General features: G+C 39.4%; 1 protein-coding gene across 1 annotated transcript in view; it reads left to right on the forward strand.

The window, feature by feature from the left end:
- Window positions 1-9,723, forward strand: part of LOC122568183 (RNA-binding protein MEX3B) — a 66,658-nt gene extending 56,935 nt beyond the window's left edge. Inside the window, exon 2 of the mRNA XM_043727616.1 lies at window positions 249-9,723. Coding sequence (XP_043583551.1) covers window positions 249-1,225 — 977 coding nt within the window. The 3' untranslated portion in view covers window positions 1,226-9,723. The remainder of the gene's footprint in view (window positions 1-248) is intronic.
- Window positions 9,724-26,139: the final 16,416 nt, after the last annotated feature.

Below are 26,139 nucleotides of genomic sequence, written 5' to 3' on the forward strand. Positions count from 1 at the left end.
TTTGTACTAATGCTATTTATCTTGAAATGAGAAAAGGACGATAGTCCTTAAACTTCGATATTCATAAGGCTTGCTATATTCATGTGATACGCGTATAAAATTAATTAAGAAAAGAAAAGGAGAGAAGATCGATTACGTTTAGCATTTCGATATAATAGCGTTCTTAGAAAAACACGATGAAAACTTAATTTCGTGTGTTGGTTTCCAAGAAATTTATAACTAAACGATCGTTTCTGGTTTGATTGCAGGTTGTAAAATCAAAGCACTGCGGGCGAAGACCAACACTTACATCAAGACGCCAGTGCGTGGCGAGGAGCCGGTGTTCGTGGTAACCGGACGCAAGGAGGATGTGGCCCGTGCAAAGCGCGAGATCCTGTCAGCCGCGGAGCATTTCTCTCAGATCCGCGCGTCGCGCAAGAGCTCGTTGGGCGCGTTGTTGGGCGCACCTCCTGGACCACCAGCGTCCGTACCAGGCCACGTGACGATTCAGGTACGAGTCCCGTACAGAGTAGTGGGCCTGGTGGTAGGACCGAAAGGCGCGACCATCAAGAGAATCCAACATCAAACGCATACCTACATAGTGACGCCCAGTCGTGACAAGGAGCCTGTGTTCGAGGTGACCGGACTACCCGAAAGCGTGGAGGCTGCGAGACGCGAGATCGAGGCACACATAGCACTTAGAACCGGCACAGGAACGACCCTCGACGATTCGGAACTGCTAAGCGTGCTCTGTCGCGGTGGCTTGGGCTCGATCCTTGGTTGCCTCGATCCACCAGGCTCGAACGGTTCGAACGGATCAAGCGGAGCATTTTCCAGCAGCGGAAGTTGCAGCAGCTCGTCCAGTAGTTCCGGTGCACCTGGGCTAAACGATCTGGTGGCGATTTGGGGAGCCGGTATGGAAAGGGACGAAGGACTAGGCGAGTCGCCATCGTTCGAGTCCCAGACAGCGTCCGCCTCTTCGATTTGGTCGTTCCCGGGCGTTGCGTTACCCTCGAGGCCATCACCGCCGGCATCAGCGAGTCCGACGTCACCCACGGATTCACTGTTGGGCGGTGGACGACGGGAATGCGTGGTGTGCGGCGACAAGGAGGTCACCGCTGCTCTCGTACCATGCGGACACAATCATTTTTGCCTGGACTGCGGCAACCGGGTCTGCGAAAGTTCGGATCCTAGCTGCCCCATCTGCTCCAGGCCTGTCTTACAGGCGCTTCGCATCTTCTCTTAAGCATCGATCAGAGCCAGCAGAGATTCTACAGGCTCCTGTAACAGCGGCTGTAACACCGATTCTCACCATTAACAAACATCTGCTCTTCAATTTTTGGCGGCTCATCCAGGAACGACGGCGCTGGAGAACGCCCACCCCGAATTTTTCCGTATATTAAAAGCCTCGTGTTCCCCCGTTCGTAACGACTACGACCGTGAGATTCCGCGGCGACAACGGGGGAGCGGTCGCGCACAATGTCTCAATTCCACTGCTGCCAATAATCTCTTCTACGCGCCGGGAATGCCCTGATATAAATGCTAACTTGTCGCGTCGTTCCCGCCGACCGAATACAACGAAGTCAGCTTTTAAGTTCTACAAGAATATATAGAACGAGAGAGAGGGAGAGAAAGAGAGATTAAAAAGAAAGATAACATACTCGCTCATTCATTGTCATCGTTTTCATACTTTTACCCTCGGTATATAACGTAAAGTGTAGTAGATATCCTGGCTCGCAGGTTTATGCACAAGATCAACTCGTCGAATGAATGGCGTCGGAGCTGACACGTGATTGAGAGCAATGAGTGACACACTCGGTTCTCTGTGTTCGTATCATGGTGGACGTCACATGTTTCTGTTACGTGAAAGAAGGACGATTCGTTTGGCTTTGCCGCTTATGGGGTTGCCTTCGAACTATCGGGAAAAAGTTTGACGCGCACGGTTCGATACCTTCGTAGTAACGAGACTGTTGACCACCGAGATGTTACTTTGCTCGGATAAAATACGAATTAGTATTGAAGGTAGTGCGTTTCATATCGATTGCAATAACATTCCATTCGCTGATTGTATTCACGTCACGGTATATTCTCGTATTTTTCTACAAATTCTTTTCGAATCGAAGGCAGTCTAGATAATGGAATGGAACGAATTAATCGAATCAATCGAATCTCCATCGACAACATTTTAATTAGCGTAGACGTTATTTTTTTATATAATTGACAATCCACGAACGAGAGTCAGCACTCTTCGTTAATACGTGCGAGAACGAAACATTCATAGTTTTTGAATATTTTTGTATGTCGTCCTTCTTTCACGTATCGATGCATGGAACGATTGAAACCGTAATTGCCATTGCGTTATTCTCCGCGAAACATTATGAAACACTATATCAAAGGTGCTTGCAAACACTGAGAAATAAAGTTTTTACGAATTCTATATTTTTATTTAGGAAGCGTATCAATTATCGTAAACGTCCTATTTATCGTTCTGAACGTTTTATGGAAATTACGAGTTTCGATTTCCATCAGCCGTGATTTGGCTTTTGAATAGCCAAAAGCGCAGTTGCGGTGGTGTTCATTCGCTCTTTCGATCGTTACGCTCTTCGCGTCTTTTGCAATCACGTGACTGCCGGTTCAAAGATGGAGACGTAAGAACAGCTGATAATATAAAAACAAGATGATTTTGAGAAAAAAAAAGGTGCATATGAAGGTCCTTTATTATTATTCTTCCTTATAACTAAACGAACAGGCAATGTGAATCTCAGAGAGCATGTTAAAAATGCTTTTGTATGTTTTGTAAAAGTTTCCATGACGAATTGAATATAGTTTGTCACGTGGTTGCAAGGTGTGTTTGGTGGCAATCAATCAAACGATTTAAATCGACGACAGTGTCAAAATGGAAAGCGATAAAGAGGATGGTCGTGCATCTTTCGATAGTTCAGCTTTCGAAGTTTCTCCGCTAATAATTTATGGGATTAATCGAGCAATCGTAACAAATGAAATATCCTTGAAATATTTATTATCTCGTCACTCTTCCTATCTCATGACAAGTGAAAACTTTTCACGAAAGCAACTCTATCGGTAGATGTATCGACACACGATGGACTTTCAAGACCTGCGAGCTCGTCGTACATAATCGCAGCGAACGATCACCGAAAAAGAATTGCCCATATTTGACGTAACTTATAACCTAGTACACGCTCACTCATACCTATACATACACATTACACGTACACATATTACAGACATACAGCCGATCTCATCATTATATATAACAAGCACACGTCGCACCAGAGAAGAAAGATTTAAAAAAAAAAAAAGAATATACAGGGTGAGTGGTCACGTGTCCCTCGATTTGCCGCAAAATTACTTAGATGATAGTATTATTAAAAACGGCGTGCCCGTCCCACCCAGGTTCCCTCGCTACTAGAGTATTATATCTTAACATTTATATAAGCGACATAGCAATTGAAATAATAATAATAATAATATATATATTAAATGTAAAAAAAACATAAATAAATATATTATATATAATATATATATATATATATATATGATGTCAGGAAAGAAAAGGCTGACAAGTAAGAAGGATGATATTTTATCGAGGAGATTTAGATTTTGTATTTTTCGCGCGTTTCGTCGACGGGACCTACGGGTGGTCGGGAACAGCTACACACGCCGGGCGACAAAATAAATGAAAATTATTATTAAGAGTTCTATAAGAAAAAGAAAATAAAAAAGAGCGAAGGCAAAAAAAAAGAAACAAACTTAAAAAAAAAAAAAAAAATCGGAAATAGAGAAAAAGGAAAAAGGAGACAGCGCTTGAAGGGAAAGAAAATGTTTTAAGATTATACGGTGCATCGCGGGAACGCGTGAACCAACTTCTCCCTGATTGCTGAAAGGAACGAGAACAAGGGAAAGAAAAGAAAAAAAGAAAGGAGAAAAAAAATTAAAGCCGTCGGTCGATTCCCTGGAGCGTATTCTTCGGGCCCTAAGGAATAATCCGAGTAATAACTTGCTCTTGCAAAAGAGGACTAAACTGATGTATCTTTTGTTGTAGGGATCGACGACCCGTGTATATTTAGCTTTTCTTTCGACAAGCCGTGATTATATTATTACATATTGTATTATTCTATCGCATGGATATATGTCGGATGCTATTAGTATGTGTCATTCTACTAGAGGAAGGACGAACTTGCATTTTTAGTTCTTCTATTTCATGGTGTCTCTTTTCCTCGTCCTTCCTCGCGGACATCCTCACGAACGACTGTCGTGATTTCCTGGATGTGCCACCAGCGTGCGCGTTTGGGGCAAAGAAATTGCGATACTCGTCGTTCAACACAAACGAGAGGGTGGCCGGTACTTTTCTTTACGTCCCGCTGTGTTGTAATTCACTTCCTTCCTTTTTTTTCTTCTTCTTTCAGCGAGAAACAATGTTACTTGTTGTTTGTTCGGATAATCCTATTTCAGAAGGGAAAGAAAGCTGGACGAACGGTCTTTATCGGCTGAAGAACGCGATGAACGCTTTGGCCTGCTTCTTTTTTCTTTTTTTCCGATATTAAGAGTAGAAAAAAGCCGAGGGACGGAACTACTTCCCCTTTTTTGACTCCTTCTATTTTATATTTATGCTGACTTCGATGTCGAGTACTATCGCCCGTTCTACTTTCCTCTAGTTCTTTCACATTCACGTGATTCTTCCTCGTTGTCTGTTACTGGAACTGCTGCGCGAAGCTGTTCCTTTCCTTTCGTTTTCTGTTTTTCTCCTATCTTCAAATCGTCGAAAACTTCTTGTCAATCGTTGCCATTTTTAAACGAAGATATGCTCAAGGCGCAGCTCCGAACAAGTCGAGGTATATTATTAATACATATTACATATAAAATATATATATTATATATAATGTACGTCATCCAATGTTGTCGGATGTTCGAATAGAAAGAGGATATTTTTTCGGTCGTTCGAGCTGCAGCTCTGTATAGCGGGTGCCTCGATAGTTTCTCAGCTAGACTCATCCCCTTCGTTTTTTATTTTATAATATTGATTATTATTATTTTTATTTTGTAATGTCTTTTTTTAATCGTTCAGCAGATTTCTTTGTTCACTATGTGTTTTGTTTTGAACGACCCCGTCCTAGCATACCCTGATGCCCAAAAACCACCCCCTTTATCCGTGTCATTCTTTTCGTACGAAAGGAAATAATAAACAAGAGAAAACTCTTCCTTCTTGTCAAAAAAACGCGTTCTCTTCGCGAGCTACCGGTTAATCGAAATAGACACAAGCATTAGGTACACACTTTCACACGGGCATACATACACTCCCTACGAGCAGGTTCACACTCAGCTTTCATACAGAATCGCGCTACATTTTAGCGCCAATGTATATTAGACATGTATGTATAATATTATTATTTGTTGCTCCGCAGGACATCACACATCCTGTCACATATGAATGACGAGTTCACGCGTAGACGCATGAAATCCTTCTAAATGTACGTTTACACACATCCATACACTTGTACACATGTACATACACGTTCAAAGAACATACACATACGTGAACGTAATATGACGTGCACTAACATAACACATATAAACACACATATAACACACATAGATCAAACACGCGCGAAGAATATAATCTTATATATATATATATATACATATATAGAAACATTATATGTATACATATGTATATTTAATCGACACTCGAGAGAGGGAGAGAAAGGGAGAGAGAGAGGTTTATTATATTTAAGTTCGAGGCAAATAAATTCTATATTTTTTCTATGTTAAGTATAAATTAGAGAGATTGTGAGAATGAATGAAAAGAGTGAATGGTAATGGCAAGAGAAAACGAAAAGAAGTGTAAAAGATATGGTGATGACATAAACATATATTATATTATATTATATTATATATTATATATATTATTATTATTATTATTATTATATTATATTATATTATTATATTATATTCTATATATATACATATAAACTATATTTATAGGTATTCTCTTTAGCATCTACGTTCCGATATACGGGGACGCCGCCGCTCAGAATATAATATAAAGGAACAAAAAAACAAAAAAGATGACGAAAAAAGAGAAAGACGGTCGGCGTGCTTGTACATGCATATGTAGATCATGCCAGATACACTGTCATTAACTTAGTTGCATAAAGTCTGATCTGATTCTCGCAGTTCGAGATCAGAGAAAGGGGTGAGAATGGGTGAAGGGGAAGGGAAAGTACGAGAGAAAAAGTAAAAAAGGGAAAGAAAATGAACGCGAAGAAGATACAGGCGCGAGTTTTCGCTCTTCTTACGTTTTTTCTTGTTTCTTCTTCTTTGACGGAATTTTCGAATATCGCGCCGCAGTTCTTGTCGCGCGCTAGAGAAAAGACGACGGGGACTATCGACGATCGCGAAACGGACGGACGAGAATACGTCGCTGGACTCTGTGTGGTTGTGTTGGTATTTGCTCGGCAAAACTGCTGGTACTTGCTCGAACGTGGAGAAAGAACGGGTGAAACCGAAAACGTCTCGCGAGATAAATCGAGAGATGACAAGGGTGGTGGAAAGGAATAACAGTGGGTGGTTGCCAAAATTCGAAGCGCGTCTCGTTGTACTCGCGAAACAACCTCGACATGCGTCAGAACGAAATGTCTGCATGAAAAGTGTAGCAGAATTAAAGCAATTTGTCAACGATATAATATCCATAGCCGTGGCTCCCTTCGAGGCGCGTGTTCGACGGCGTCGATGTGCAGCGAAACTCGGTTCACTCAGGGCCGTCTTCCCAATGTACCACGAATGATCCATTGGGAAAGTCGCGGTTTGATACGTATAACTGACAGAGGTAGCCTTGCTGACCGCACGTAGATCGCGCCCGCGCTCGCCGTTACGCAGTCTTCCCTTCTCCCGACGCGCGATTCCGGAAGACGATACAGCTCTGTGTGTTTAGTGTGCCGGGTTCCGCGGCAGGACTATATCATGAACAAACGAGTAACAATTTGTCGAGAACCTCCGCTAGACTTTAGGACGACTACTGCTAGATAACACTTAACCGATTCACCGACGCGTCAGGTAGCCTTCACTTTGGCCGAGGTTCCGACATATCGCGGCAGAGTCGGCGTCATCGTTCCTCACGATCGTCATCTTCGTCAGTTAGGTCACTGCACGCGTGACGTGCGCTGCTTTGCAACGTTCACGGCGCACGCGTACACGTTGTTTCGTGTTCTCGCTCCAATTTCGCACTTATTACCCACCGATAACGCCGTCGCGACCATCGTTGTCCCGACTTTCGTTCGTTTCAACGGACGAACAAGCATCGTTCGTGGCAATGCGTTCGCCATCATCTCCAGCCACTTTTGCTAACGTCCGTCGAGTCGATCCAAAGTTACAGCAGAAGGGATCGCGACGAGTCGATTCGTTCTTCCGTTGCGTCGAGCCGCGTGCTAAGGGTGACGATTGCCGTTTTTGTTCTCAAGGAGACAACTTTTCCCTAATCGAGGTTGTGCGTTAATCTTCCTCCTTGACCGTGTACCATCGATTATAGAGTATCGATCAGACACTAGACCAGAAGGGTAGCGAGATTTGCAGTGCCATACGTGAATCAAAAGTTGTTCGCTATGTTCTTCTACCAATAAATGTCGATTTCGACTAGCTGCTATATTGTTCTACGATGGGAAGGTTAGTTTAGCGACGGTGTTCATTCTTATCCGGGCATTTTTTTTCCACGCGATTCACCCACCGCACGCGCCAATCAATCGTTTCTTCGATGAGTCGTTCAGCAGGAGGAGAGACCGCCCGATCTTCTTATTAATCGGTTGAAGTGGGATAGTTTGGAAGCAGAATGATGGAAATGATCGCGTAGCATTTTTCCGGGGTGTTCTTTCTACGCGGCACGCGAAACACGGACGTTGTCTGGACCCGCAGTTCCTTTTTCACTTAACGTTGAATCGTTTTCAGTGATATTAGTCAATGATGTGTCAGACGGACAAAGTATTGTACACTTGCGATGTGATTATGTTCCCCTGTTTATTTTTCTAATTCGACTTTAATTCTATTTTACACGTTTCTAAGTTGTTTGCGCGGTTTTGAAAGAATTATTATAAGTAAATTATATAAATGCCATTAAAGGAATGATATGTATATATATATATGCAGTATATATTTTTTATAAATATCGCAAGTGACGTTATTTTACTGTTATTTAATCTGTTTCTCGTTATTTTATGTGGAGTTAATGAAATATTATTTTTTTATCAAGTTAAACAGAAAAAGCGACGAAATGTATTAAAATCAAAATGGAACATTATTAGTTGTTTTGTTAACCGTATTCTTGAAAAGGTCGTTTATTTTATACGATTTTTCTTTATTTTATTACTTTTTTCTCTTCTCGCGTGTTTGTTTCCGCGTTTCTCGCGAATAAAAACGTCTAATCGCGACGTTGCATAATCTCTCGCGGACCAATCATCGTATGATCTCTGTTGGTGTTTTTCAACTTCGCGACCGACAGTTTACGACCGTCCCGGGGCGCCGCTTTCCTTCTATGGAAGTGGTTTTATCAGATCGATAAAACGCGACCAGTCTGACACATTTCATCGGCACCAAATCGTGATGGATCACGGACAAAGACACATTCAGGAATATCAAACTTGTCGGTGGATCGTTGCTCGCGGTGTGTATCTCTCGTTCAAAGACGAATCACGCGATCATTTCACGATTTACAATCTTCTTGTTTCCCGTGGATATCGATAAAGCAGGAAATCGTGGCGTTCTCCCTTCGAACGCAACGCTGGTAAACCCTCGTGGCGACTTCGCCGCGATCTGAGTGACAGGGCATGCTGTGTATTCTTTGTAGCGCGTTCTTTGTAGGAGGCATTTACCGCGTTTTAACGTAACGAGTAATAAAACGTCGTCTAAGGTTAACTAATATCGTAATAATCGTATTAAAGCGTAACGTATAATGATTATTGATATAGCCATTGGCTGTGACCGATAACTGCCATTTTCGTAAAAAAAAAAGAAAAAAAAAGAAACAAAGACGAGAGAAATAAGACGGGAAGTTGTTTTAAACGAGTCTGCGAACACAGACGTCGGCGATCTCACTGTCGCCGCGTCGTGAGAATACCAGTACTGTGCGCGGACACGTGCTCACACTCTACACACGCACACACACACGAAGGAACACATCTACACATACCAACACACACCAACACGTTAATGAAACGGATACACGCGATTGGGTCGCCATGTCGAGATAAACGCGAGAATTTCGGTTTCGAGGAACGAGACGACGAGGAAACCGGTGGGGGGGGGGGGATTTGGTGAAACGATAACGGAGGACGATATGACGATGGTGAAAATGAAATACGAGAACCACTAGAAAGGATCCGGAGTCGTCGGTTTTTCCCGAAGTTATAGCGATCAAAGGAGAATTTTGGTGTGAGATAGGAAAACAGCTCTGGCAACATAGAGACGCTTTCAGAAAGATGATTGTTCAATGGAATAAGGTTCGAATTGACGCGGAGAAAGGGTGAAACGACGCGAGTATCGAGCAATTGCGAGAGAGAGAGAGAGAGAGAGAGAGAGAGAGAGAACACGTACACCCACACGACGATACATATCTCAAAAAATAATAACTAAACGTAAGGGAGATTAAGTAAACGTTAATAGATGACAGAGTAATAAGGAAATCTAGCGAGTGAGGAGAAAAAAAAACTTTGATGAAAATGAATGAAAACGGATTATAAATTAATTATAGGTATATCGAGACGTATATATATATATATAATTTATATTAATATTATATTAATATAATATTATATTTATATATATTTATAATATATTTACATATATATATATATAAATAAGTATATATATATATATATAAATATTATAGAAACAGAGAGAAAGAGAGTGAAAGAGAGAGAGAGAGAGAGAGAGAGAGACAGAGAGAGAAAGAAAAATAGATGATCGTTGTTGCTTAATTTGTCCGTATTTACTATATTATTATATTCTATTAAATAACTATATATTTGATTATTAATTATTATCAATTATATTATTAATATTATTATCATTGAAATCATTATTATTATTGGTCTATATATAGTATGTATGCATATATTTCGCATCTATTTCTGTACTTGCGCATAGTGGTTCGCTGGATCAGTTTAAAGCTTGGCACGGAATCATATTTTTTGTTTGCCGTTTAGTTGAAATGCTGTTTAAAGATTGTTTTATCCCTTTAGAACGACTCCTATCGATCAATCGCAGCCGATAGAGGTTCTACTCTCAGTTACATAACGAACTGAATTTTTCCTCGCGAAAACCAAACTTCGTCGCTGCGACACATTCTTCTTCTATTTTTCTTTATATTTTTCGGCTCGTTTTACGCCTTGTTTTCGATCGTTCTCCATCTTTTTCATCTCCTTTCGTGCGCTGTGCAAGCTATCGATCAACGATGGATAGTGATTGGATATGAGTGAGATCGTTCGAATATATTTAATATATTATATATATATATATTATGTATTATAGATACTATATACACGCGTTTGTATTATCGCGGAGAGAAAAAGAAACAGAAAGGTTACACGTTCGAGGATACGAAAACGCGCAGCTCACTGTATTATTCTATATGGATCGATATAAATGGCGCGGTAGTACGTCGATCATATCGGACTCAAGTTCTCGAACGTGCCACCGCACAATTACTTACTCGAACTACTTACTCGTCTACTTAATTGTCGCAAAGGACGAACGAAAGCGTAGCTGTGCTCAGTTTATTGCGTTCGCAATCGTTGCACGCGCGCATCACCGTCGATCCATCGAGATATCACGTAGCAAGCGTAGCCATTTCAGTTTCCTCAGCGACACCGTTCGTCTTGCGTTCACGTCAAATCTGTTTGCGCGCGTTTGCACAAATTATAATTTATTTTTGTTACCGTATGTATTGCGCTGCGAGTAAAGGAAATAATTGTTATACCTAAAGATTAGATTCAGTGGTTTAGATTAGAGAGTGTTCGTTTATTCTCAGTGAGTCATGTCCAATATGAATAAATTTAAGTTGGTCAACTTGCTACAGGTTGATATTGTTGCGAACTATGGCCACGAAGTTATTGAAGATGTTATATGGAAGCTAGATGCAAATAGGATATAGTCACGTAATTATAATGTGAACGAATTATGTTCTTCAGAAACGGACAGATACAAAGAGCAGTCGATGAGCTTTGCAATTATCTGTCGGTAAAGGAAAGATAAACGAAGGATGAAGAATAACGAACACATGTAAACAGATTCAGATTGGCGCAGCGACAACCGAACGAGGACGATCGCGAGGGAATGTCGAAAGGGTTAAACATGGTGAAACAGAAAAACATTGTGAATTCTCGAAACAATGATTCTTCGATGGATCGTCAAAATCTCGTGCATATCGATCCTCGTTCTTTTCGACTTTTATTTTGTTCGTTTGTGTTCCTATATATGTAATCTCAAGTTTTCTTATATTAATTTTTTATTCTCGTCTACCTTTTCATTTTATAATCGCTATGTCCTAAGGAAAACTATTTTTTGTTTTAGACATGAATTATTTAAAACTAGTTTTAAGAACAATGAAAGAGAGAACGCTTGTGTGTTCGCGAGAAAACAAGGACGCGCAGTTTACATGTAGATGCAACGAGTTGCGATACGGCTTTCCTTTCTTCGCCAGGGGGAGAGGCGTCTTTCTAGGCAATAGGGGTGTGCGTGTGCATCAATGGCGTGCGTGTGATCATTTGAGGAAGGATTTCCTCGTGAACGCGACGCGATCCGAGCGTGGCAACCGCTCCAAAAACTAGAGAATCAGTATTTCAAAAATCTCTATAGTATATATATAAATGTAAATGTATATTGTAATATTAATATTATATTATTAAGACCAGTGTCGTGTGTAACGTTGAAACTAAGTATGTTTCCTCGTTAACTAGAGAGAAATCGAGACAAGACCGAAAGGGCTGCGAAAACGCGTGTCGAAAATGAAAATCGATATACGAGACTGCGGCGAAACGCGAAGAGAATAAGATTGCGACGTATTACCTGTAATAATATTTTATCTTTTTTTTTTCTTTTTTTTCTACCGACAGACCGAAAAGACAGGCGACAAAAGGCGGATGAAATTGAATTAATGTACGAAGAAAAAGAGAATTACCGTGAAATTACGACGTAGAATTATATCCGTAGGTGGAATAGGGTGGGAAGTAAGACGGGGGTGGGTTTGTTAGAAGCAAAAAGAGAAGAAAGTAATTAACTACCGAAACGAATCTGAATTTCATTGAAAAAAAGAAGGATATTTTCCAGTGATCGTATTGCTGAGATGCATGTAAACGTATAGCACATTATCATAGTTGTCCCATTATTACGATTACGATATACATATTATCTATATATTATAGATTATATATATTGAATGTTGTGCTTAGTATTCTTTCGAGATCCCCTGCGAGGCGACGAGCAAGGGGAAAAGGGAGAGAGATAAAGAAGTAAAAAGAAAAAAGTCGATTACTGAAAGAAAAATCTTAATATATGTAGCAAAAAGTATTTTATATCCGATATTTTATTAACGTCATGATATTTATCAGCATTATTATTATTATTATTATTATTATTATTATTATTATTATTATTATTATTATTATTACTATTATTATTATTATTATTATTATTACTACTACTACTACTACTACTATTACTATTACTATTATTATTATGATCATTATAATTACTATTATTATTAATATGATATTTAACTATCGATATATAGTATCTACTCTTAATTAGAGAAATGAGTAATAAAATCGAAGAAATCGTGTATTTTCGTCGGACACTGGAGAGCGTGAAAGTGCACCGGCTTGGCCGGACTGTGTCAGATGGACTTGGTGATTATATTTTCGAAATCTTTTCTTCACCGGTGTCAGCTCCGATTACGGTCTTAAACACGATTTAGAAGAGCTCGAGCATCGAACAATCCGTTGAATGCGTGCACTCTGTTCTCGCGGTCTCTTTCTTATATGATAGTCTGTATATATAGCCTGGTCCAGGTTTTCTGCCAGTCAGGTAATCGAAACAGAAAAGAACTGAAAACCAAAAGTTCTCGGGAAACGAACGGGAAGAAGTGTCGCTCGCGTCTCCTGTCACGTTTTTACATCCAACTTCCGGCTATTCCGCCCTCTTTCCTCGTTTTTCCTGTACGTTGATTGCATCGGCCGCCCCCTTCCCGTTCTTCTTCGACCCTCGTGTCTCGTTCAGTTTCTTCAACGAAACTTCCTTGTTGCTCTTCGGAGGATCCTTCAAAATAGAAAGTTGTTGGATTTTGAGCGAGGAAGTGACGATTCTTCTGGTTCGTCGCACGATACACACGTATTCCTACCTCTGTATCCTCTTTTCCTCGACTTCTTCGTGATCCAGATGGCGGTATATAGATCAACTGTCTAAGTACCCGCGTTAGGAAGAAAAGGTACGAACTGTAGAGCGGATAGACAGAAAAGAAAGAGAAACGATGGAATCGCTTGCACCGTTCGGTGATGACAAGTCAGTCTGGGCATTACGGTCTCGTGAGTCCAGATGATTTTTGGACAGTCTCGCGTATATCAGAGAAAAAGAGAGGAAGGGCAGGGAGAATAGGGAATAGTTAAAGCAAGATGCTTGGTGAAACGACGACGAAGCGTGTCGCGTATTGACGGGCCACGGGAATCGGTCGCCCCGCTCCGACGATAGCTATAATTAATCCCGTAACGACGTTAACCGAACCAGCAATAATCCATTTGCGACTCGATGCGCCGTGGCCGACGAGCGACACGGAGGGATCCGCTTCCGTCAGCGAGTTGCGATCGAAACGATCCGGCCAAAGCTGATCGAACCGATTCCCTCTGGTGGTCGCTCGTTTCTCCACAAATTTACCGGCGTTTGCGTGTTCCGGTCGTCGTCGTCGTCATCATCGTGCAACGTCAACGATTGATATTACGATACAATATGCCTGACCATCCGCTACCGCCTACCATCGTACCGAGAACGAACTATATACACATAACCGCAGGATACACGACATTATATCATGTACATCATTATATGCATATACACACGCGTAACATATACACGGATCTCACCATACCGCAGCATACCGAACCGTACTGAAATAGAACGAAAATTCTAAAAAATTATTGTATGTAATATCGGTAATATATTATATCAATAACGATCGCCGCTATTATCCATCGCGTAATCTAAATACATAATTGTAAACGTGTTTTCTTTTTTCGTAATGAACAGGGCCGAGGATGAGACAGAGGGTGAGGTTCATAACGAAAGTTATTTTTGACAGCGTGCAAGAATCGCATGGAGAGGTAGAGGGGGAGAGGAAGGCTTTTTTGGATGAAAGGGAACAAGGAAATTAATATCCCGGGAAGAGTGTATGTGTCTGCGAGTGAAACTGAATGAATGAAACAAAAAATATATATATATATAAATATATATAATAGAGAAGCTATGAGTTTATTATTTTCTATATTTTTTTATGTAATTTTACGGACATGCGATAATATATTACTATTATTATTATTATTATTATTAATTTTATTATTATTATTAATATTATGAATATTTTAATATATAATATGATTTTCATATATCGTGTACTTATGTTTTCTTTCCTGTGTTCTTGTCTGGTTGTTTATAAACGCTTTGTGTTTGATTGATTATCGTTGTATCAACATGAAATATAAATAAATTTGTCACATTGAAAAAAAATAAAATAATCAGAATTATAAAACGAGCAAGACATAAGATATTTATATATGAATATATTATATACATATATACATATATAAAATGATATATATATATACATATATATATAACCACGTAGTCATTCATAGATAATTTTTTCACTCGGTTCTCCCGCGTTGATTCGTTGGTGATGCGATCATTTTCTATTATTATCTTTGTAATATTGCAATCAAATGGAGGAAGCGGAAAGTGACATACAAAAAAAAGAGAAAGAAAAGAGGGAAAAAGCAAAATCAAACACATGTCAGACGCGACAACCTGACCATCCTGTTTTTTAATTATTAAAACAAATATATTTTACAATTATTAATATATCATCACGATTATAATTATCATTACTATTAAGTTTATCGCTATCATTACAATATATATATTATATATATTATTATCATCACCGATATTATATAGTTATTAACTACGCATACAATTATCAATTAACGCCTGCGATTATTGAAACTATCGAGTAACGATTATAATTGTTCACGATAAGGACACGGATCCAAGCTACTTATCGAAATGCATATTTTATCCCGTAATATATTTTTGTCGGATGATTTTTTATATTTATATAATATATATACATATATATAATATATATTATATTATTATATTGTGAAAAGAAAAAAGAAAAAGGTAGAAAACGAAGCATTTTTGAGAGATAATCTTGTAACACGATGTCGCGAGTGCCCGGAGACGTTGGATGTCGTATTTTTTCATAATTTGCATCGCGGACATCCCCGTCGACTGCCAATTCTACTTCCAAAATTGTTTATTTTTATACGATGCGAATAGAAACTTGTGTTGAAGTATCCTGTTCTTTTGATTAGAACGTGGCTGGACACGTCGTGTGCTTTTCCTTTGTATCAAATTCAATCTTGCGAATGACGTCGGTTATCCGCGATCTCTTCGACAAGAGGGAGAAAAAGTAAGAGGAGAGAATAATAGAACGAAATCGATATTTCTGTGGTCTAAATGTAAGAAGTAATTCCTACGAAGCGGTATCCGATATTTTATTAAACGAGAAAAGAGTAGGAAGGGTTCGAAAGTGAGAAAAAAAAAAAAACAGGAAGAAAGTACGAAACGAAGAAAGCAACACGTACACATGCATTACACCTACTGGAAACGAGTTTAATAAAATGTTACGTGATTTTTATACATCGACTGTTAATTTCTCATTTTTTCTTTTCGTGTGATTTGTGTTTCCCGAACCGTTCACGGTTGCGTTTCTCATTTCTCCTCTCTCATTCATATTTTCTGTCCATATTTATCTTATTTCTGCGTTTGAAATCGTTTTTAAATAAGTGCATTGAATTAAATTGAACGTGGAAATTCACGATCACGATAATGTATCTATTATTTTTATTTATTTTATTTCCTTTCTTGCAATTTCCATCTGCGTTTGTCAGTTTCTCCTTTTTTCATTTCAGACTGTTTAAACGCACCGTTTCGAACTTTATTAATCATCCAAGTGCATTAAATCTTGGACATCGTTAATCATCACTGTCGAGGATAAGGGAATTGTGGTCACGTGGGATCCGCATTCGATGACGCGGTGGGGTCGCGTGTCTGCATCTAATTAGAAAATCACATTAACCTTTCGTTGCTTCCGTCTATATTCTTCACAGTTGGTCGTTCATCTTGTGTACTTTCCAAACAGAATGTCAATTTTCAAACATCATTTATTAATCTACTGCCTCTAAAGAACGAAGAACGTCTACCTATTTATATCGTTTCCCTCAAACAATCTCAAACACCTCTGTTTAAGCTCCATTAATTACGTTCAGCTATTATCAAGTTAACATCGTGAAAAAGTGAAGAAATCGCCGCGTGGCTTCTGACATGGTCGTCACGGTCCTGGGGGTTGCGTGTCCACAATTAATTAAAAATCGCGCGTCAACCTCTCCTTTTTTCCATCTAAAAGCCTAATGGTTTTTAACGCGTAAAATCACCTACCAATTTTAGCTTAATTAATCACAAATATATATATTTAATATAACTAAACTAAATTTCATCAAATTTTTACTTCTCTATAATCTTTTGATTTTAATAACTCTCTTTTAAGTTTTATCGATTATTTATACGTTCATATTAGGTTAAGTTTATCTTACGTTTGCGTATATTAACTTTGTAGGATAGCATCGTGGAGTGTAAAGATGCCGGTGCCACGTGGTATCCGTGTTGATCGCGACGGTCCTGGGGGTCGCGTGTCCTCACCGACCAATGACCGGACGAACGGTACAGGAGCGTGCCGTGAAAATCTGGCCATGCCACCACGGCCCCCGGCGCGGTTCGGCCGCAAGGGCTGTTGCCCGTTGGGATGGCAACGTCGCATTGCAGCGTTGGGGCTGCGGTCGATGCCGTCGTCGTGATGGTGGCGGCATGTCAGGGTGCGAGGTTGCCGTTCTTCGACACGTTCGCTATCTTTTTCTTTCTCTTCTCATTCCGTTCCCTTCTCTGTATCTCTGTGTATCTTTCGTACAAAAAATCTCCGATTTGGAAGGACCAACATCGATCGTCTCCGATCTTTTCCTTTTTGTGTCGGGTGTAACGGGACAGGTCAGAAGGACAGGTAGCTCGAAACAACCGTACAGTCAGGATAAACCGTCGAAATCGAGAGTTATTAATAACCGTGTCTCGAAGCGGTGTGTTTGACCTCGGCGAGTTTGAAAGTAGGTAGATTACACTCTGAAACGATGCCAAGGAGACTCGCTTACTCTATTCGTCACTCGTGTAATACATTTATTTTTTCCTGGTGGATCAGTTTTGGGTTTACATCGGTAACCGAACGTTACATTGGTGGCAAGAAAAAGAACAAGAAAAAGAGAAAGAGAGAGAGAGAGAGAGGAGAGAAATCGGGATCGTCTCAGTTGCTTTTACCTATCAGGCAGAGAAAAAACTCGAGAGGGATCGATCTCTCTCTCAGTCTTCAATCTGTTGCTGCTAGCTTTTCTCGAAAGCTCTTCGACGCGGCTTCGATCCTTTGTTCAGGCAACAACCCTTTTCGTAATAACACACACGCCGGTTGCCAGTTCATTCTCCGGTCGAGCCACCGAGTTTGTTCGACAAAAACGAGACAGCGCGGCTATACGTGCGCGTTCGAGGCCCCCCCAATGGCCGCGCCATTGTCCTAGCTCAGGGCCGGGAGCCTCGACGAACACGAGTAGACCACGCAGAAAGACCTGGCCGCAAAAATAGCCCGATTCATACAGGGTGAGTCGAACTCGGTGCGACGGTAGCTGCACTCTTCCGACGAACTCGACCGGCTGCCGCGCCATGCCGCGCGACTCGCCCCTTCGCTCTGGCTTTTCCCTCTTTCTCACTTTGCCACCCTCGAGCTTCGACTTTCTGCTCTCTTTCCTTCTCTCTCTCTCTCTCTCTCTCTCTCTCTCTCTCTCACGACAGCCTCCGTTGCTCCGCAGTAGATCGATAACGGCGACCATGCTCTCGCCTCTCGCACTCTGATATATGTAGAAGCCGGCACACGTTGCTGGAAAATCGCAGAGAACGCTGCCAGGGGTTGGAAGGAAAAGAGATGCATATAGAGGAGAAAAGGGAACGTCAGATATACGGTTCTAGCATCTCGAGGCCACTCTCTCAGGGCTGTAGACGGTTGTTCGCCGTGCCCAGGTTTCTTACTCTTTTTGTCTATAAGTTTCCTTCATCCATCTTCCCTCGAGATTCGGGATATCGTCGAATCGGTGAATTTCTTTCGAGGTCATGAGAAAAGCGGTTGAGCGCGACGTTGAGGTAACGGTCTCGTTACGTAAGTGGCGATGCATCTTCATTGTTAGAAGCGCTATTAGGATTATGACGGGTTAATCTCGTTATATGACGCGTGAAAATTCAGTACCATGTTGTTTTATAATTAGACTACGGATGTTTCTGTAAATTCATACTTTTAGAATTGATTTGTTTCGTTAGATATTAGAAAGAGTGCTATACTTTGAATATTTTATATATTCTCGCATACTAAATCTTCATATATTTGAATCTTCTATAAACGCATGAACATCCAAAGACTGTTGGTAATCATGATGGTAAGGTAGATTTGTGGTTGGAGTACAATCTTGAGAATACATGACATACCTGCTATGTTCTCTTCTAACATAAAGCTATGAGATTGATATATTATTTTTGATATAAAGTTGGAATAATGAAGCTTGTTCATATGAATTGTTTCATTCGCTTATAATGCAGTTCGCCGCATTTCGTTTCACACATAGATATTTTATAAAGGCAGATTCACAACTATCGGTGACTATACTTTCCAGAGAGAGAGAGAGAGAGAGAGAGAGAGAGAGAGAGAGAGACAAAGATGGAGAGAGAGAGAGAAATATAAAGGGAGGGAGAGATAAAGAGAGAGAGAGAGAAAGGGAATATTCCCGTATGAATATACAAAACCGTTCTTTTCAACCGGTTTGCATTCAAGGGTCGAAGAAGAGCGTATATCGAATATCTAATATTAACCGACAAAAAAGGGGGGAAAATATATTGAATTTTTAATATTAAACAACAGAAAAGAAAGAAGGAATCTATATCTGGCTGTCAGACAAGGGTCGTGGTTGTATAAAAATTGGGTTGTTCATAGCGAAATTAAACGCAAAGTATTTTTATAGAATTAACATTCTGTTAAACAATTTCCGTCTGCTATCTTTCTTTATTCACCAACAAGATTTATTCATCGAGTAGATTTTACACATTTTACCTTAAATGCGTCAACATGTGTCGTTTACTGGTCAGTATTTCATTATTTAATAGAAATTCCTAATAAATACAATAAAAGCGACATATACTTTACGATAAACACCACGAACTTAACGAACAGCCGAATAGATCTTATAGCATCTCTCGATGGATCTCGATTTTTGTACGTAGCTCGTTGCCACGAGGGTCATAGGACGGGGTAAAGATCCTTCGACCTCTGTATCCGTGTCAACCGTTCGTTCTCTCTTCTTCTCCTTCCTGCACAACGAATCTTCCCCATCTCCATCATCGGGACACGGGACCTCGTTAGAATGCAGACGCGTCCAGGAGTTTAAGCCTGGTTTTCAAGGTCGATACTGGCGGGTCAGCGTCACGACGCGGTTTCACGGCGCTGATCTGGATCGTGCGACGATCCAGGGTGAAGCCTTAAAACGACCATGGCTCTCTCGTGGTGAAACCAATGATCGTGCCGCGATCTCTAAGATACCTTACAGCCGGATACACTTTTAACGTTTTAACTGCCACGCTTTATCGGTAGAACTTATTTTTATTACGGACTCCGGTGCGCACGAGATTCTCTCTGCCGTTTGGAAAAGCAAATCGCACGAGCGATATCGCGTTCACCTTTCACACGTTCCCGCGTTTCCACGTTTATTTTTTCAAACGATCGCGTGGCTTCGAATCGTTTCTCTTCTTCTTTATTGTCCTCTGGTCTATCTTGCTTTCAGTCGTTTTCATGTTCTTCTTGCAAATGGATAGAAGAATTTTGTGCTTCAGTGGAGATAATATGAAATGACAGATGGTGATGGTTTGGATAATTTAGCAAGTAAAGTAAGTACAATGGAATTCGCGCAATTGAAGGAATTTTATTTGTTTTATTCCATCAATGAAGATTACTAGGTATTATAATTATTTTTTTTTATTTACTGCGAAAACTCGTCTATATATATCCATGTTGAAATTTATCTATTTATCTATGTTACCTCATGTCTTTAATTTAATATCTTTCTACTAACGACTTCATAAAAGGTAACAATAAAATACATACAAACAATAAAGTTTGTTTCAGCCAAAAATTGTCTTCTATTCTAAAATGGATGACTTCTAATAGGGAACGTGTAACGAGAAGGTCTATTGTTCATCTAACCGGATACTATAATTTAAAAAATGTACGAATCTGAATGAATATTGTACTCTCACAGCATCTTCGTTAGTTCACCCCATTCGATTTAACGATTCTCCAATTAATTCAAGCACTTCATAATTCTTCCTCCGCGCGTTTCTCTTCTTTTTTCCATCTTTCACAATCTCCCTTCATGTCTCCCTTTTCACATCACTGTAGCCATTATCCACAACCCGTATATCGTTCCCTTACGTAACACTCGCTATACCGTGTCCTCTAATTCCTCCCTGTAAATCTCATTCCTTCCTCAACTCTCTCATTCAAATTACGATTCCTTTAATATTCCATCTCTCTTTGTTCTCCACATCTTCACATTCATTCGTTATAGATTTTGACGCGTCATTTTTCTCTTTCTTTCTTCGAGTTCTTCTTTAAGGGTGCAAAGTGTTCCACGACGACGACGACGACTCACAAAATACATATACGTATATATAGGTTGTAACTGTTTGGCGCGACTATAGTAAACGCTGCGTATTCCCTTCCTGCTCGCTCCTGCACAGCGTTATTTCTCTCTTTCTTTTCACCCTAGGTCCCTCTTTTCTTCTGTCGTTGTTCCTCTCCCACTTCTCTCGCTCTGTCCGTCGATTCTCTTTCTCGCTTCTCTTTCGGTCGATAGCTCGTGGGGGTGGTGGAGACGCGGCGACGCCCTACCAGACCACCCCCTTACAACTTCCCCAGTGATTCTCAATCTCGATCAGATTGACGTTTTACCGGATCGACGTGCACATGACGATACAAATAATTTCAAATATCGCGTACGTTTCATCTGAATGAAATATTCCTTTTCTTCCGTGTCGATCGTCCTTCGAAGATGGTTCTTTTCATTTCGAGAATGGGCTTGGTTCTTGCCTTTCTTGTGTCCTTTAGATTGTCCACGTGCACAAAACTATTACGTTCAACGACTTTCTTATAATTAGATATAAATTCTCGTTTGGTTGGAAACCGTGCAGGAGGAAAGTTTGAACGTCGTAGTTCGTTACCGAGCTAACGTGGACGCTCTCCGAAGCGTCTAATGGGGAACGTTTGTAAAACGTATCGATGTCTAGGGTGCATTTATTAGTTAAGAGCGTGAGGCTCGTCGCCAACAGTGGTTCTCATTTATTAGTAATTCATTTGAGGGAATATGCGTTCGAGTAATCGTGATCGAATAATGCGTACGTCGATAACGTTGCATATACGTTAAAATATTTTTAAATGGTTTCCGTATGTTGTAGTTTCTCTATGCTTTCGTTCAGTCGATTCGCAAAAGGGAAAAGCAATTGGACTATGGAAATTTGGCGATTTAAACGGAACCAATGACTTTCATGGGAATAATTAGAGATGTTATAGGTGTCTTTCTGTATTTTTTGGTACCTCGATTTTTTTTTTACCGATCATTGTATACTCATTTCGTAGTTTGACATCGCGTATTTACGGTTCTGTAAATGTTTAACGATGTGCAATGTTTACGAAGCAAACGACCGAGCATTTTTTTTTTATGGCGCAGATGCTAGTGAACGTTGAACGAACGGAAAGAGGGTTACCCACCCCCGTCCGCATCCACCCCACCGAAGATAAATCGATGCTTTTTTTCTGACTTGCCATAATTAATCTTCGCGTTGCACGGTTCGTGTGATCGGCAGTGTCGATGAAACGATTCGAAAACAAGTCGCAGTTTCTTCGCCAGTCTCCTTCTTTAGAGATTTAATTTATCAAATTCTTGCGTAAGTTTGACCTTATATATTTTTATATTTTATACTTTTCATGTGTAATTTCATTTCAGTCTCAGTTTGACGTTCGACTCGTTTGAATTTCCCGCGTCCAACAATCGTTTGTCGAAACGAGTCAATTCATTCGTCATGAAGCTGTCTGTACTCGTGACCGTGTGATTGTCCAAATTCCGTGAAAGAAAGAATAAGAAAAAGAAGAAAGAGAAGAGATATATATAGAGAAAGAGAGGTATACATATACAATGAAGGAAAAAAGAAGAAATATAAACGACTTAATCGAACGATAAGATCAGTGGGGATGGCGATCTTGATGATCCATCTCGATCGATTTCGAACGTTTGAATATTCACGAGCATTATTAGGTATATTAGTTAGATCACGAATACGCGAACTCGTTTTTAATTGCGTAGAATTAATCGCAGGTGGTTCGGAGCAAAAAAAAAAGAGAAAAATAAAACAAAACAGAGAAAATAAGAAATTCGTAAAAAAACGTAGCTGGCAGAGAGGCGTATGCCAGAGATATCTGAAAGGTGCAAGGGAAAAGAGGATGAAGAATAAATTTAATATTAAGCAAATACATAAATATATTAAAAATGAATATATGAATATAAATATAAAGCAAATATATATATATATTAAAAAAAAATTACATATTATGTATGTAAATTATAAGGCGCGTATTACATAGATATTTATATATATATTATATATTATATATATATATATTATTATTACATCATGATTATTATTATTATTATAGTATAGAGCCGTGACCTCTGGTGAAAACGAGGTTTTTTCTATTTTATTATGATAACGATCCTAGACGATAGAATACATTTTTGTCTATGCGACGTGTTTTCGAGAAAGATAGAGAGAGCGAGAGAGAGAGAAAACGTGTGTGTATAAGATGCAAAAGCGAGGAACGTACGCATATATAAATATTTATATCAAATAATTATATTTGTCGGAGTAATTAAACGAGATGGGACACACGAACACGAGCGTGTAGACGACGAGACGCGTAATACCGTGCAATTGACACAAACAGCTAATAGAAACATGCACACACACATACACACACACACACACATTCATATACATGCATACACACTGGCAGTTGAAAAATGTACACGTAAAACAGGAGAACGAGGAAAAACACGCGCATTCACGTTTATATGTAACATGTATCGATTCAAGTGTATCTGTATATACATATTACATATATTATTATATACACATACTGCGTAAATAATCACAGTCGTTTGGAGAAGAGAGAAAGTGGCGTGGAGGATCGAGAAGGAGGACTTTAAAAAAACAAAAAAAAAAAAAAAGAAAAAAAATAGATGATGCGAAAACGAGAAGCGGAGAATATTTAAGGAGAGAAGAGAGACACGCGCGATATTAATCGAGCAAATTAATCGAAACTCGAATGGCTCGGAAAGGTGGTGAAAAATGGGGAGAATGAGAGACACCGAGTACGTGATTTAAAAAAAAAAAGAAAAGAGTAATTAATTAATTTTATACTTTCTCGTGAACGTTGCGAAATGCTCAAACAAAACAAAACAAAGCATAAGAAAACAAATAAAATGACAAAAAAAAAGAAGAGAGGAGAAGTAAGAGTGAAAAGGAGGAAGCAGAAGTAGATTTTATCGATCGTGATTAACGAACTGGCGCGTATGGCTCATTTGAATGTTGGACATGTGATTCGCGTTGGGCTCAAATCGATCGGTCGAGGATCGTCGGTGTGCTCGAGGAGCGTTTCGACGAATGGCGCATGAATAAAGTAACAGAAGAGCGACAAGAATGAATAAATGAAACGTATAAGAGAACGAAACGATAACCGCGACGGCGGCAAGACCAAATTTAATAATTAACAAAACTTCGTTCGGTGAAAGTTGCATTTAAACGAAGTTGCAACAAAGTTAGAGGAAAACCGATGATTTATCGTTTCAACGGCAATAAATAAAGATGCAAAGTAGAAAGACGTATGTAACTGCGAATATATAAATGTGGAAATATGTCTTGTAAAAGTCTGCGAACAAAGAACGAAGGAATCGCGTGACTCTTGAACGAACGCGTTGCTAACGATCGTTCAGCTGTGATCGCCGAAATCTGTCGACACAACATACGCACAAAAGAAATCCTCCGCAGGCAAACGGTGAACGAGTGAGGTGCTAACGGTGTTCCAGATCAAAGAGCGTACGATAGTTTATGATAGAAAGGGGTGGCTAAAGAAATGTTCGTCGAATCATTCCTGGGTACACCGGTGATTCGAGATGTAGGTGAATAGAGGTGAGTAAGGAGAAGGAGGACAGTCAGAGAGAAAGGAGAACGAAAGATGAAATAGAAGAAAAGAATTGAAGGATATGGTATGGTGGAATTAGACGAAGAAGAGAAGAAGGGAGGAGAGGAACGGAGGGGAAGATGAGAAAAAAAATTATTAATACAAAAATATTAATACCTAAATGCCCGGTTTATTTTTATATTTATTTTTCGATCTATGAAACGTTATAAAAGTTTAAAAGTAATATTTAAATCTAAATATATATGACGATAAATATTATATACTTACGCTCTGTGTATGATATATAAATATATATATGATTATTAATTACTATGATTATTATTATTATGATTATGATTATTACTTATTGTAATGATAATAATAACAACAAAGAGAGCAAAAAGAAGCAACACGAACAACGGATGATAAAACATTATTCAGGACTGTACCGTATCATTACTAACCGGTACGGTGCCATGTGAGCAGATTGATATTAAAAAATGAAAGGAAAGAAAAAGACAAAAAAAAAAAAGAAAAGAGGGGAAGAAGAAGAAATAACGCGTAACCTTTCCCATAAATGGAAACACATGCCCTGCTATACCATCCCCCCCCCCCCGTAAAGACAAGTCTACCATTTCCCTTTATTGATTCGTAATAACCCCTGTAAATGCGTAAGTTCGCAAGAGACATCGACCCGCTCGTGTAACATTCCCGACATTAAGAAGAAAAAAAGAAAAGAAAACGAAAAGAAAATTGTACCGTAGAATTAAAGAATCCTAGTTGCTGTAAAACAAAATCATAAACATCTATATGTATGTGTATATATATATATATTTATATATTTATGTATATATATAAACACACATATAAACATATACATATATATTTATATCAATGTAGCGTGGTTAATCTTTTAAAAGAAAGACGCGTATAGTGAGACATCATAGGTTTTTAATTCACGTAAAGACTATTAGGAGGACGTGTTTTCAGTGGTCGGTCAGTAGCATCATAGCAATAAAGAGGAAAGATAAAGGATTTATCGAATCAAAGAATCGAATGGAAACGAGAATCGTCCGATCCGCTAGGAAAAATCGACGGTTTTCTAATCAGTCGCCTTGTATAATATCGATATTAGTTTACAATATTATTGCAATAGCTCGACGATTCTCTCTGTTCACTTTAGATTAACTGTATTTGGTTTGTGATTAGAAATTTTAACTTGAAATTAACAATTTATGTAAGATCTGTAGTTGGTCGTTTTGCGGAATGTTGCGATAAATTTCGCACACTCAGAAGTCGATATTTTGAAATCTTCATCTCTAAATTTCTAAGCTTCTCCAAGTTTCTAAATTTCCATGGCAGTGAAAATTTACACGACTATAAATCCCAACTCGATATTCAAAATTCTAATACCTGCTCCGTCGTCTTTTAAATTTTCCGTATCGCGAGCGTAGCTTTCGATC

Source organism: Bombus pyrosoma, linkage group LG6 (assembly GCF_014825855.1).
Source record: "Bombus pyrosoma isolate SC7728 linkage group LG6, ASM1482585v1, whole genome shotgun sequence".
NCBI classification, from domain to species: Eukaryota; Metazoa; Arthropoda; class Insecta; order Hymenoptera; family Apidae; genus Bombus; species Bombus pyrosoma.